At 38.2% G+C, this 15674-nt stretch overlaps 1 protein-coding gene across 8 annotated transcripts in view; it reads right to left on the bottom strand.

The window, feature by feature from the left end:
• Positions 1-15674, bottom strand: part of CCDC148 (coiled-coil domain containing 148) — a 66012-nt gene that overhangs the window by 44365 nt on the left and 5973 nt on the right. For 6 of the 8 annotated variants that reach the window (XM_050711460.1, XM_035566047.2, XM_050711455.1 and 3 more), the window contains exons 2-6: positions 15401-15474; positions 6082-6262; positions 5594-5672; positions 4505-4626; positions 370-473 (exon numbers count right to left, since the gene is read on the bottom strand). In XM_050711460.1, coding sequence (XP_050567417.1) covers positions 370-473; positions 4505-4626; positions 5594-5648 — 281 coding nt within the window. In that variant the 5' untranslated portion in view covers positions 5649-5672; positions 6082-6262; positions 15401-15474. Of the gene's footprint in view, positions 1-369; positions 474-4504; positions 4627-5593; positions 5673-6081; positions 6263-8819; positions 8878-15400; positions 15475-15674 lie in introns of those variants that run through there. The other 2 variants (XM_050711458.1, XM_050711456.1) reach the window with 2 other exon arrangements.

The following is a 15674-nucleotide window of genomic DNA, read 5'->3' on the forward strand; positions in this document are numbered from 1 at the left end:
ACATATCTAGAGACACACTGACACTTAAAAGGATTAAAAAACATCTGAAAACTTCTGATACTCCTACAAATACAGGCTCTTCAGATTCTGATAGGTCAGCTAAACAGCTGGAGACCACGGTATGTGCCACTAAGTACATGCAGAACATCCACCCTGTTCTGCCCTCCTTTCTTCTGTTCTCTTTGCATCTACTGACCCCTTTCAATGCAAGCCACAAACTCTCCTGCCCTGCACAAAGATTTATCTTCGGTTAAGATATTTTAATGTTTATCCTCCTAATGTCCCTTTAATCAAGTATGCCACACCAGAATCTCTGTCTGCTGATGTATTTTTTTTAATAATAGCTAATTAAGATTCTTCAGGTCTTACCTGTTCTCACTCAGTCTTTTATGCTCTTGCCACCACACTTGGCGATGCTGTTTCAGCAGCATTTGCTCTTTGTTAATTTTTGAAAATTGTTCTGTTTTTTTAATCTGCAGGAAAATAAATGCTTATAAGTATTTTTAAGCATTTTCAATAGCTTTATCAAATGCCTTCATATCAAAATTTAACTACAGAATGGTGAACCTAAAAGCTCTTTGCACAACTGTTTTTTCTGAAGAACAGTGGGTTGAAATGTAATCAATTTCCATGAAAAAATTATTCTACTTCAAATCACAATCAAAATGAAAACTAGAAGAAAATGGACTGTATTTTTTTCTTCCTTTTTCTCCTTTTCTTTTCCTTCCCTGTTCCTCAGGTGATAGAGGGGAGATTAGTAATAGAAATAAAAATAAACTCTTACAGGTGGGAAGATGAAAGAGTAAAAATGTTTCTTTCACGAAAAAGAATTTCAAAAATTGATTACTGAAAACAGGGTGCTTTCCCAAAATCTATCCGTTTAAAGATACTTTGAAATTGTCTGATGGCTTCACAAAGACATTGCTTCCAACTTCAGTTAATAATAGGAAGACAGAGATAGATGGAGTTACCTCTTAAACTAGAGGAAAAGCCATAAAGGCTGATGGAATAGCAGCCAGATGATTCTGGCCAATCAACAATGAAGGAAGAAGAAAAAGAAGTCTGTGGCTGCCAGAAACCCCTGAGCTAGGTCAGTTTTATTTTATCCTCCTGCCATCATGACTGTTTCCTGCCTCTCAGTGACCAATCAGGACAAAGCAGGATTTCAGCTCAGCAAACATTTGCTCCTCTTCTGCTACTTTTCTTGCTGCCCAGCCACAGCTTTCCTCTTCGCCACCTGACCCCATCCCCCCCCAGTCAACTACTTCTAGTTGCAAAACCCCCCCCTGTTTCCAGAGGCCCCCATAATTTACCACCTATTTTTATTTTTATTATTTTTTAAGTCCTCCTCCCCAGACCTTCCTTTATGCTATAACTTTCTACTGCAGAACAGTAGTGAGCAAGGAAAAAAAATTGGAAACTCTTGTCCCAGTTCATAACAAGAAGTAAGGAATAAAGATCTCACTCCACATCTAGCCCAGGAAAGAAACACCATTATGAGACATAACTGCTAATTTTTCATTTGTCTCAGGTGGAAGTAATTCATTCTTAAAAATGCTTAGTCAATGTTCCTGCATAGTGAAAGCTGGACAAAGCCACACACTGCCCCCTCTGCCTTCACATGCACAAGAACAAGGACTGCAAAACCCCTAAAAGGCCACATCTCCGCTCCCTCTACCTGCTGGGTAGGTGACACCAGCAGGCTTCCCAAAGAAGGAAGCTGTGAAGCATTCCCATACAGCTCTCATCCACAAGTACTTTTCTTCCTTAAGCGGACAACAATTGATTTGTCATTTGCTTGTGTGGTTCCACATCCATGGAGAAGTAACCCAGCACTTCAGAACTTGGATTACCTGAATCAGCACCACCAACAAAAACAAACAGGTGGGAACACATTTTATTCTCTGTGGAGCTTTCAGCATACGTATTTTATTACCTACTCAGTTGGAAAACACTTGAAAAAGGGTGAAACACCTAAAGACAAATGATGAAAAATTAGTTTCAAAGGAACAAACCATTTAGTGAACAGCTGGAGGAGCGCTTAGATGAGCTACAGTCTTCCCATACCTTTGGGTTTGCTATTTAATGAGCTTGTTCACAAAAATATCCCACGTTTCCCCTGTTGAATTGTAGGTAATGGAAGCAATCAGAAGCCCTCCCTCAGAATGGCACAAAATTAAAAAACAAAAATAAAAAAAGAATCCATCAACTCTCCAATCTTTTACGCAAGTGACACTGACAAGCCAGGTAATACATATTCATAGAGGAGACACTGGCAAGCAAAATAGAGAGACACTCAAGCACAAATCTCTAAACAGCTCCCTCAAGTTAACAGGACTTTCTAGCTTCTGTTTAGGACCGGTTCTACGCATGGAGGTCTGATATTTGTCAAAGACGCTGTATGACCTCACCACCACCACGAGATCTCAGAGCTCACAACACCTAGCCTGACTGCCGGTTGCGTGCTGGCACACGGCAGCTGGGCAAGCTTACTGGAAGCGCAGCGCAGCCACGCAGCAGGGGCCAGCCGCAGGCCACAGCTGCTGAGATCAGCTCAGCTCCAGATGTGTACCACAAAGACCTCGGAATGGCTCCACACCGCACCGAGGCCCATCAGGACCCAACAGTTTCGTTGTCATGGCACATGAAAGCTAAACTGTTTGTCAAACATGCACTTCTGAGGTAAATGAGCTGTGTTTGTACGCTGAACCTAAGCTAATAAACCAGCCCAAATCCAACTTCGCTGGCTGCATCGACGGCCCAGCTAAACTGTCATCCCGATAAAAGCATTCCCAGGCAACTGGGAATAAAATCTACAAAGCTTTGGAAGAATAGAATGTCACTTTTATAAAGTCTCTTTTCAAAGCTGTGGCGTACATTACTGATTTTAGTATGATGTTAAAATAAGAATGGGGAAATTTTTGAAGAAAAAGGAGTAAGAATATATGAATACATTCTCCCTATACGAATATACTCACTATAATATATATATATTTTTTTTAGCAGGGAATACAACAAACAATGCACACATAAAACTGCAGTCTGCATTTTTGCATTCACTTTCCCAAAGGTAGCTTAAAGCTCAAGAAATTGCAACTGATTCACACGTGAGTGGTTTATCTGCTGACAGTTCTGGTATCAAGTTGTCACATTTCACCTACCTGTTACATAGACATATATTAACGTAAGCAAGTTTGATCAATGCTTTCACTTAAAATACTTGAAGATAGACTCCTTTAGGTTTCCTTATGAGGGTATTATTTCCTGTATTATTCAAGTTTTTTTGTTTTTGTTTTGCTTTGTTTTTTAGGTACTATAATGATGAAGGTCATATGCAGTATTCAAGAGTTAGCTATATCTTAACCTTTCTAATTTAGTCTTCACATTTTCTCTATTATTTGGTCCTTCTTCTACAAAGGTAGAACTCCGTCATAACCTGTTTGGTATATGCCTAATGTAAAGATTGTAATGAGGCTGTCTGGAGAACTACCAGTGTTCATCCTGTCCTCCCCCATATTTAAAAACTGGTTGCATTTTTGATTTACTTACTCGGTTTTACAAATTCTTTTCTTCACATTTTATTCTAATTAACTTGTACATAACTGAAGACTTTGGGTCTATCATTGTCAAAAATGTTTCCTTCCCTGTAACCCCATTCTTAATATACCAAACCACCTTGCTATTTTCAACTTGTATGGTATCACCCACTGTGGTTTTATTATCCATCACTGAGGGATTTATTAAATGTCTCCGAGATCAGACAAAAAAAATTAGCATGTGAAATTACATCACTGGATGAGTGCTTGGTCTTTGGCGCTTACTCTGGATACTGGATTTGGTACATAGTCTTCTCTCCAGTTTGACAGCACTGAATTTTGTCTTCAGTTCTGCTTGTCACCCTGCTTTGTAAACACATTATAAAACATCATTCCTAACAAAAGCAGAGGTAAAGCTTTCATTGAACTTTATTAGTATTAAACAGACTACCTCTTATTTACTATTTGGAACATACTGCGGCTATTTACACCTTTCTGTCCAGCTCTAAATTTACATTATGTGGCTATAAAACTCTTTATTTTCTTCTCAAGCTCTATTTCAGCTTGACTTTTGGAAATCTTCACTTCATGTCTATATTTTTGGTTTAATTTCTTTCCAGAGCAATCCCCTTTCATTCCCATAAGTTCTTCATTATCCCCACTATTTTGAGTTGGTTATCTAATGAGTCTGGATGAATTTCCTCTAAGCACTCAAATATAAACGTCTCCTGTCTCTTTGGGAAGCAGATTCCATGTATTTTGCATCCCTGATTCCAAGAAATTCCATAATTCAACATTGAAGTTTCCAAGTCATAGTAACAGTGTTATAAACTTGCATCTTTTGCCCATCGTGAACACTTAAAACAATTTGTTATTCCTATTCATTGTCAGATTCTTTGAGGGCAGTGAAAAAATGTGATCATTGTACTTAAAAAAAATAATTGATATTAGAAATAAAAAACATGTACCTTTAATTGAATTTTTGCTGATGCCATTTTTTCTGTTGCAGCAAGTTCATATAGATGTTTGTAGTCAATGGGTTTACACTTCTGGATGCATAGACCATTTTTCATAGAAGTCACCAGATTTTCTAGTTATCACAAACATTTACAGTCATGTCAAATTTGAGAAATACTTTAAGTATGAGCCATAAAATGAAAGCATTATGCATAGAATTTAGAAACAGTATAATAAAAACATTAACTGTTTCCATAACAAGGATTTGAGTTGCTGAATAAGAATTTGAAACAAACTTAAGGTGGTAGAAGTCATCAAGGTCTCTTCATGCAATATTAATTCAATGCAAACTTTACATTTATATTACAGGTCATGTGTTTGATGTGTCTTTTATTTTAAAGATATAAATAAATACTATATATCTTGTATGTATATATTTTTGGGTGTACACATACACATAAATCCATATTAATAAAAAAAATAAGCTTAGGTAGATATGATTTCAAAATATCTTTTCACAATATTCTGTAACAAAAATTGGCTAAAGCCTAAGATACAATTATATTGGTCAACAAAAATACTTGAACATTTGCCCAAACACTGTAAGCATACATATTCCCAGTAATATATCATGTAAGCTAGGATGCTTATGGGGACAAAGAATGAGACTTTTCTTTCCATCTCTTTTTAGGTACCTTTAACAGTGAAACTTGCCATTAGATATCAGTGTTTTTGGTTTTTTTGTTTGTTTTTTCTTTTTCTTTCTCCATTCACTAGTAAGCATGTAGTAGCTGGAAGCAGTATGTCTAATAAATGGTTTTGCAGAAGGATCCCATATAAAATGCTACAGTAAGTCCTGCAAAGCTATCTCATGATCCTCCTTCAAGTCTCTCCTAAGGATTCTCATTTGCCATGTACCTGCAGAAAGCTTGACAAAATGATCCTAAAGTTGATGTTTCATTATGGAAAGATTTTTTGTGTTAAACATCAAAATACTACTGCAGCTTCCATATGCAACAATTAATTGCACAAAATATTTCAGAAATAGTTTTATTCTAGCAATCCAAAATAATTACATTTGAACACGAAAGCATACATACCTACATCACTAATCCTTTGAGATGTAAACAATGTTCCATGGTCCGGTTCACACATTTTATTTTTTATTTTTTTTGATATCTGTTGAGAAGCAAACAGATATTTTGAGAATAATTTTGAGAATACCAACACTGTGAATGCAATCTAAACATACATATACAATGAATATGCATAGTTTTGCTGAGAAGAGAAGATATCTTGCTGAAAATGTGATTAGATGGAAATTCTATAAGTTCACCTTTCATTTTAAGGAAGATTTCACTTTTTTGTACTAAAAAAAATCTCTTACATTGTTTAGCAGCTGATAAAAGGAAAACGAATTATTATTTCTTTGATGAATCTGCAATGCTGTCACATAGGAGGTCAATTTCCCTTGTGCTATTCAAAATGTAACTATCATATTTGCCCAAATGTAAGGTAAGTTTTTTTAGCTGTTCTTTGATTTTTAGAAGTTAAGCCTGAAGAGATCTCTCTTGTTATAGTTACATACCTTGGTTTATATGTGGATCCCTGTATACTCCGTTTAAAAGTCTCTCCATTAGCACGTGGCAACCCAAGCCAGCTGTTTCTTCACCAGGGGCTTAATTCCTCACGAGCAGCCATGACAGGCAGCGTGTATCATGTATCCACAGCATCTTGGGATAAACCTGACATTTAAGATGTAATAAGACCTACAACGAAGTTAAAAAACAAAACCTTAATGTCTGAAAAACATACTTTCACTTAGACACACATGAACACCATCACGGGTCTTACATACAAAGACTACATGCATACAATATGTGGCAACAAGGTGTTTCCGCAGAACTGTGCCAACAGCTGAGGAACGCCAGAAGGGGAGTCGCGTTTGACCGATCCCCCCGCAGGCCCTCTCTCATTCCCAGCCCGACCTTACCCACGTTTCCTAGACACAGAATTCCATCCGCTTAGGCACAGCTTTGGCATTTGTCTAGTCCCACAGCAAGTAGCAACGTGGTAAATAGCTGACCTGCAAACTCTGTTCATTTGTGTTTTGTGGAGTTATTTTTCTGCTGTTCTAATGAGTTGAACCTGCTTATCCACACAAATCCCAAGGATGGCCCAGTGCGTCAAGAAAAAGGGGAAGAAGAGCAGCCCAAGCAACTGAAAGAGAACGACTGACAAAAAGCAATTGGTTTCAGTCAAGCCAAACTGCAAGACTGCAACCAAAGACAGTTACTATCATATGTTCCTGTGAGCTGTATTTCCTCCTGACAGCATTCTGCATTGCAGGATCATCAAAAACAGCTGAAGTGTAGAAATCTGATCTAGATGGACAAGTTTCATTGAAGGAAGTTCCATTATTACTGCAAGAAAATGGTAAAGTGTAGCTGAAACAGTCTGTCATTCCAGTGGCTCAAAGCCAGTGTTTGATGTTTGATCTGTACATGTTTAGTTAACAATGCAAGTTAAAAAGCAAAGAAAAATCATGACCGCCAGGTTCTGTACATTGAATATTCACTGACCACTCCAAGTAGAAAATAATGAACTCACTGATGAAGTGTGACATTTCTCAACACTTCTTGATTCAAATTCTTCAATGTTATTGAACACTATCTCTTGCACTAAACCAAAATTATCAGTCTAATGCCACCTGTCTTCACCCAAGTGTGACCGTTCATCAACAACAATGGAACCTTTTTAAATTTGTTCTGAAAGAAAGTGATGGTATCAGCTGGTCAGAAGCTACACTCAAAGTCATCTGATCACAGAGGCTGGAATTAAAGACAGTTAAAAGTAAGTAAATATGAAAATACATTTGGGAGTTTGCTCCCCTTTTGAAAGATTAATGTGTCCTTTACAATCCAGTAGTCAACTGCAAATAAATTTACAGTCCTACTCCAAAGTCTACACACTCCTCGATGAAAAAAGAAAGCAAATAAAATGAATTGGCACATGCATTTTATTGATCTGATTTTCCCTCCTTAAAGCAATTATTTGGTTTTAGCTTGTAACAATGTAACACTGCCAAATTCATCCAGACAAACGAGGTAGTTCTCCATAGCAGAAGCAACTTTGTTGGCCTATTTGTCATGATAATTTTTTTATTTCTACACCAACTTATCTACATATAATTCTCTATCTGCGTATATACTTCTGCATATGTACATACGGTTGGAATTGATTTTTTAAAAATCACATTTGCGCTGTCTGGAAATCCTCAAGGGAAAGATATAAAGAACACAGTAACATATGGGAGTTGCACCTTCTGGTTTCAAGACGCCAAAGACAGTTTAAATGTTGCTTCCTTACTCTCTAAACAAATATATTGTTCTGCTGCTCCTTACAAAGGCCAACTATGCACAGGCTCATCTTTATTTCTTGAAAGAAATATAACTGGAACAAGAAATGCTCAACCACTAACACACAGATCTTTAAGCTATAGGCAGATCAATTCAAAAAGGCATTTCAAGAAAATCATTTCCATTGCGGTTGTTTACAAATCTGTATATTATGACAATGGAAGTACTAAATTAAACATAATTCCTTAGATTTCCAGCCTCCAATATTTTCTTCCTGAGAGGAGGAGCAAGTAGACATCATAATCATCATGAAGTTTTGTAATTTTTAAGAGGGAACAGGGGGACCTAATTTAAAAAAAAAAAAAAAAAAAAAAAAAAAGTGAAACCCTGGCATAATTTATTGTGAAATTCTGTAATACTCAGCATTTTCTGTAAACTCCAGCAGTTATGTGACACACAATCTTCCACTGAATTTATGGCTGCTAAAGCTGAACAGGAAAACTTAAAACAATAATAAGAGCTCAATAGTTACAAGATGTATAAGAAAACCTGAAATTTTTTTACTCATCTTTTTAAGGCTTTCAGTGTCAATCACGAAACAAAAACAGTTTTTCTTTGCTTAATTTTACTGTTCCTTTGAAGAAGGAATTAACCACATACCTGACTTTAGAAAAAAAGGAAAAGCATCAAGATATACTGAAATTGTTTACTTTAAACCTAGTACTCCTGCTTTGATTGACCAGTCTAAAACAGACTTTCATACGCTTCTCTCTCAGCAAGATCATAAGTCATCACAGTTCCTAGCCTCATTCATGAGGATACTAATACTCAACAGTGCCTTGATATTACTATAACCCTACATATATTGATACTGGCATAACAGCAAGGAATACCTGTCCCATGTCTCTTCTAATACCATCAGATAGACACTATATTTGCATAAAACCAAGAAAACAAGGGTGAGTACCAATGCAAGGATTCTGTAGGAGTACGACCATTGTCGGGCAGAGCCACTTGACCTCCACAGACCAGCAGCATGATTTTGAAACAACGGCAAGCTGTTCAAAACAACGGCAACGTTTAAAAGAACAGCAAGTTCTCTCCAGAGATTTGGCATGCTGTGGCTAATATTTACATGGCAGTGTTGATTTCCTTAAGCAGAGGTATCAGCAAGGATGCCATATTCAGAGATTCTGCAAACAGAAATAAATCTGCATTAGACCTGAAACAGATTGTCTGCACGTGCTTTGTGGAACCATTCTGACTTTTTAGATTTGTAACAGCCCAGTCACAGCAGCAGCTTTGGCCAAGTTGCCAGAATCCCTCAAATTGAAAGCAGCAAAATGTATCTACAAAGGGAAACACAGCATGGGATAGTTTTAACTGTAGACTGAGACATCAAAGTTCCTTACAACGTCAAAATGAAAGATTTGTAACAAAGATTTGTAACAAAGCAAGACAGCTTTTCTTTGCCTGCTAGCTCTTGCAGTCCTTGGCATCCAATGCTTAAGTTAGAGAGGGAACTCAGTGCTATATACAAGTACAGCGGTACCAAATAAACAACCGACCCCAAGGGATTCCCTTACTTGGCTCTTTTCACAAGGTTAGCCCTTATAAAGAGCATTTAAGCCTCCGTCAGCAGTTTTACTGTCTGCAATCATCAGTATTACTGATGCTACTTTCTCTTGATATGGGCAAGCTGTTATCAGGCAGCATTCTTACAGCATGCGGTGTCGGTGTCGTGTCGCATCAGGAGTCCAAGGAAATCCCTGCTGATCTCCATCGCCACAGCCAAGTGAAAAGAACTGTGATTCAGCAATTTCAGAGAACAAAATCTACTTCCATTTTTCATTCTTACAAGCATAAGCCATGGACAATCATATGTAGCAGAAACGTTTTCTACTTCCCCTGCATTCCCACTCTAGTTCACAAAAGCAATGCAAGTATTCGAGGGGACATTTTGCTTTTTAACAAGTGCTACTGGATTTTGTGTTTCAGTACATCTGACATTGCTGTTAAGCATGCTTCTCCCTTTGCACTTGAGGTGACAATCAGATTTTTTTTTTTAATTTTTTAACCTTAAAAGAGTAGTTTCCTCTACGAGTATGTCTTCATGAAATTCTGAGATCTGTTAGTATTTTGTCTAGTTAGACTCTGTGTTTAAAAGGGAACGGAAATCAATTCAGAGTAAGGCTTGGTATATTTTCATCAAAATAACAGCTTTACCAACACTGAATTATTTCTAGGTTTAAAGATAACAAATGTATTTCATATCTGTGGGTTAATTCTCAGGGTGCTTGCTCCATCCACCTCTACCATGCAAGCCTCCTATAAGTTTCAGTTCAACTTTTGCACTGAACAAACATCACAGATTACCCATACTTTACATTTCATGGTGAAAGTGATTAATTTTAGAGGTTTGCAGCTGCTTGAACAGAGATAATGAGTTAGAGCTAATGAGTAAAGTATTCCTTATATTGTCTGAAAAACAGGTATATGAAAAAGAGGCAATCTAAAGAATTTAAAGAGTAAAAGTCTCAATTTCAGGAAGAATTCAGTGCCTTAAAAATCTTCACCTTCACAGATTACGACGAAATGACTAATTTTTAAGTTACTCAGTAATTAGTACTTCTTTAAACAAGAGTAACTTCACTTTCCTGCAAGCTTTCTTGCTTGAATACTCAGAGTGCATTTTCATTTTGGGAATAGGTTTGTTTCTGTGGGCTTTTTCATCAACTGGATTATTAACATCCATAAAATGCAGCTTGGATCAAGAACACTATCCAGGAACTTGGTTAATCTATTTACCATCTGTGACCAGAAAAATTAAGAAAAGATTCAATAAGGTTGACACCTTACCATTTAGCTGTTGTTCAGAACAGAGCTACAAGGAAATTTGGGTACCACTCACAAACGAGAAAAGAAGTTTCCCTTCCTTTAAACATTGCATCCCAGTGCTGAGGGATAAAAAGGCAGAAAGGAGGAAGGAAACTCAGATTTTTAATGCCTTTTCTGAAGCGCCTCCTAAGCGCCGAACCATAAGGATTCCCACATATCCACACACATTAAGGGATAATGTTTTCTCTGAATGTTTTGGAGTACTGCCTACTGCTCACACCAAACACCCTAAACTAAACTGAAATATATTGTGAGTATTTAATGCAAAACACTTCATCCAATAACTCAAATTCAAAAGAGAAAAAAAAAGTCCATCTGGGTCGCCTTTCTCAGCTCCGCCCTGGGTTGGTGATGAAACAGAACAAGAAAAACTCCAGAAGTACCCCGGGGGCAGCAGCACTAGGAGGCACTGACTTTGTTTGCAGTGCCCATAAGGCTTTGACCCAAACAGGTAAGGCATGCTGTGCTAACAAACCGATCCTGAGGGGTACCTACAAAATTGTGACTGCTTTCACAGAAAGCACGTGTCACGTAACAGTGTCCCGCCAGCAACACGCCCGGGTGGCTGTGCGGCACTGTCCGGCGACCGCATCACTGGCGCCCGTGGAGCTGGCCAGCCCAGGGCGCCGCGCTCCCGCACCACAGATGGGTGCGAGCTCGACCCCAAGCTAGCAGTCAGCACAAGCCAACACCTTCCTCTGCTGGGCCTGTAATCTGCAACGTGCTCCAAAGCCTACAGTCAAGGGCAAGCTTGTCTCCAAATACTTTAGATGCAATGAAGTTCAAGTGCAGATTTGTTTTCAAGATCACGCAAGGACAGGCTGAAAGCAGAGCAGCTGAGGTGCCCGAGCACTGCCTGGATCACCGACGGCTGAGGTCGGCAGGGACCTCTGGGCCCACCTGGCCAGGCACAAGCAGGGGCACCCAGAGCAGGGTGCTTGGGACCACATCCAGGCGGCTTTTAGAGATCTCCAAGAAGGGAGATTACACGTCCCCCCAGGCAGCTGTGCCAGTGCTCTGCCTCCTGCACAGCAGAGAGGCGCCCTAAGCGGACGTGGAGCTACGCCCTGTCGAGGTGCAAGCGAAAGGACTGGTCAGGAGTCGCGAGCATCAGCCAGGTCAGATTATGTTCTCAAAGTGTCTCACGGATGACAAGCTTCTCCTGAGAAAAGGAACTATGTTCTTTTTGAAAACTAACAACGGACACCAGTAACCCTAGCAGCAGCATAGCTACCCCTCCGGTTTTATGTATCCCTTAGACCAATTGCCAATATCTCTTCTCTCTACTGTGATGTTTCTGTTTAACAAAACTTCACATACTCGCATTGGCTTCCATTCCTTTGGGAAGAAACAAGGACAGTATGTCTGAGGGAACAGAAGTTATGAAAAAAAAAAAAAAGCAAACAAAAAAAACCAAAAAAATCATAATGCTGGTGATTTTTCTGTAATTTTACTGTTTGATTAAATAAGAGCTTATTCCCTTGCAACCTATCCATTCCTCTCTTCTGTAATGATGTCATACAGTTGTATTTGATCTCAGACTTTCAACAGAAATTATTTTCTGATATCACAAATTCAGTGTTATGACCACTAAAACACTGGAAATGAATATATTAAAATTATTTCAGAAAGGGCAGGATCCGTTTAAACCTGTATTTAATCTTCGGTAACTAGAAAATATACCAAGGAAAATGATAAAAGCAGTGCAAGTTACATTTATTTCTGCTTTAATGCAGATACATCTAAAAACCTCTTGAATGCTATAAAAGTTCATCTAAGCTTGAATTCAGATGCCCTGCTTCCAGGCTTTGTTCTAACTTCAATACAGCCTCTAGGCTGGAAGCCTTGATGCATCTTAGAAACAAAAAGTACAAAAGATGAAAGAGACATTGAAAAGAAGCCATCAGTACACAGAAAACTGTTCCCCAAGCCTGCTAAATCAGCCATGTCTACAACCAGCCATGACTAAACCTTTTAGTAACAGTATAAAGCACAGGGTTTACCAATGCTCTGTTTCTGTTCTGGTTGATAATTTAGTATTTCACTACAATTCAGAACTCTCTAAGAGAATATGAATATGTCCTCTAAGAGAGAGATTATGCCTCCAATTCAACTGAACACTTAAGCACATTCTTATCGTAATGCAAATACTTGCTTGTACCTAAAGTACATGACTTAAGCATATTTTAAAATATGGGAATAGCAAGCATTAAGACAAGATCCTGCTCTCTTTCATTTAAATAGAAATTAAACTCCACAAATGTTAGTCAGCACTTCTGGAGCAAGCAAAGCCTGCACATGCTGCTATTCGTGATGATTCATACTCAGCTAAGGTCCCAATTCCACAAGCATGAATACTCCCAGAGAATTTAACCATTAACTTTAAAGAAGCCGAGACTTCACCACCTTGATTCAACATGCCATTTACACACAGAAGTCTTTGCAGATTCAGACCATGAATGTTGATTTTTCTTATCGACTAAAGTGCTGCTAATGAACAGAAAAGCAAAATTATTGTGGGGCTGGCATTTCCTGATCTGCACATGCTACTTAAAACAAAACATTTTAAGCAGGTTTTAAATCAGTCGTGTTATTAAATGTACCAGTCAATAATAGGAAGCCGGATCAACTTGGCACAAAACACAATTTAACAGCATAATCAATAACATTTTAATAGGTACACATTTTGCGTGAATGAAGGCTGCTTCACTTTGCAACAACAGGTGTTAGTATTTCAAGTCAATTACCAGTTAGCATACACAGTTAAAAATAAGACCCAGAAACAAACCGCTGACTTCATTTAAAACTTCAGGAGTCGATGGGAACTGCGATTATGGACTAGGACAGATGTTTCCTTACAAATTCAGGAAAAAAAACAAACACGAGTCCCTTAATTTCAGTGCTCTCTCTTTCAAATGTCTGGTGATCTCTTAAAATCTAGAAAAACGCCTCCACATTGCTTGGCTTCTGCATGTTTCCATTCAAAGGTGAGGAACAGTAACACGCAGGTATTTGAACTCTCTAATCCCAATTACTGTTAGGGAAAAGAGGCAGAGAATCACTCTTATTGTACAGGATGGAGTAAAAACCAAAAATAACCAGCTTTATCCTTTAATCAGACCCATTCTCTTCTGCTGGTTGAACTAACTACCTGAAAACGGCACCCATTCACAACGTTTTAATCTTAAAGATCTTGCAGCAGTCGATCCCTTCCCCAGAAAAAAAGCACACAGGACAATACTTTTATCATTCAGTGTCAAAACAGTCGCTAGAGAAGTCACGGAGTTTGACTATCATTCAAATCATCCTTCCCTAAGGAAAGAATTATGGATCTGTATGAAACTGACAAAGAGGACCCTGTCTCTTCTGGGAGCGTACAGTTCTAATACTTGCCTATGGTATAATCTCATTGCTTCCTCATAAAGTAAAAAAGTGCAGAACAGAAAGATCAATTTGACTAACATTTAAAGCAAGCAGCTCTGTGACACTGTAAGACAAAAAAAAAAACACAACTCTTGGTTTGTCAGTTTTTTGAATATCGACACTATTTCCCTTTTATTTCTTGGACTATTTTAATAGATCCAAGATAAAATAAACTTAAAGAACACTTCATGGGATCAGGGGGGAGGGAAGGAGACAACAACAATCATGTAAGAGGAAGTCAAATTTTTAAAAGTTGACGAGGGACATAGGAAGGGTAGGAAATGAAGTCACGTATGCCTGCCAGGCAACTCGCAATCAAGTGCGCCAGGTGGCATTTTGCAATGTTGTTTTGTTGTTTAACACATACAAACCAAGTGCACCAAGTCAGCCAGCTGCAGACAACACACCTGTCCATTTCAAAGCTTAATTGAAAGTGGATTACCTCCATGCATAATGTTAAAGGTGTTAAAAATTAAACCATGTGCTTTGACATATTTAAAGATTTATTGGAAGATGCGAGTTTATCCCTAATAGTAGCCTACGCAGTTCTCCATTATTCAGGAAACAACAGTACAGTAAAGGTACCGCAGAACTGACCTGACTCACAAGGCATGTCTGCTCATTCACTACCTGCGTTGGAATGTAGGGTATTTGCAATAGTGCAGCGAACAGCTCACCACTCTACAGCTCTGGCATTCTTCACGTGAAACATGTAAATCCGCATTACTCATTTAGCACAACAGAAGTAGAGACACTGCAATAGAAAACTGTCATCATCGTTCCCAGCACTACAACACAGTGTCTTGGCACTGCCTGACACCTTTTTTCTATTAATGAAAAATAAAGTCAAAGCAGCATTTGAGGCACTATAAAGAGACAGAAATCAGTGAAACAAAATATTGCGATTTCATTATCTCTTAAGACCCATCAGTTTTGGAAACAAGCATTTCAGCCACCCACATGAAACTGATACAGTCTTATTTTTGTCTTAAGCCAGAAAACATTCGAGTCATATGAAGAAAGATGTGAAACAGTACAGAGAACTTCAAAGAAAAAGTAACCTTCCTGCTTCGGATTTCTTTGCTTAAGAGCACTAATGAAATGATGCTCCTTGTCCAAAGTTTAACCTGCCTTCTAAGTGCTAAAATGAAGAAAATAAACCCTTTGTGCTTTTATGCAACTAGAACACTTAACTTTGTGATTAAAAAAAATATAAGAAATAATCACCTTGGTAACTTAGCAAAACGCATTCCAACAGTTGGCTCCCAGAGCCAGGCAAGGCACAGCACTTCAAATCGAACCTGTATGAAAACACCGAAGTTTTCAATTTCCACCATTTGAAAGATATTTCAAAACAGAGTCATATTATCCATACAGGTCAACCCAAATTATGCAAGAAAAAAAAATCTGTTTATTTGCATATAAGAGTCTTGGTGCCATTCTTCTTCCCATGCGCTTCGATTTTCTCTTAAAGACTGCTCTGCAAGAGAACAATCATTCT

The sequence above is a fragment of the Cygnus atratus genome, chromosome 6 (genome assembly GCF_013377495.2).
Source record: "Cygnus atratus isolate AKBS03 ecotype Queensland, Australia chromosome 6, CAtr_DNAZoo_HiC_assembly, whole genome shotgun sequence".
Lineage (NCBI taxonomy): Eukaryota > Metazoa > Chordata > Aves > Anseriformes > Anatidae > Cygnus > Cygnus atratus.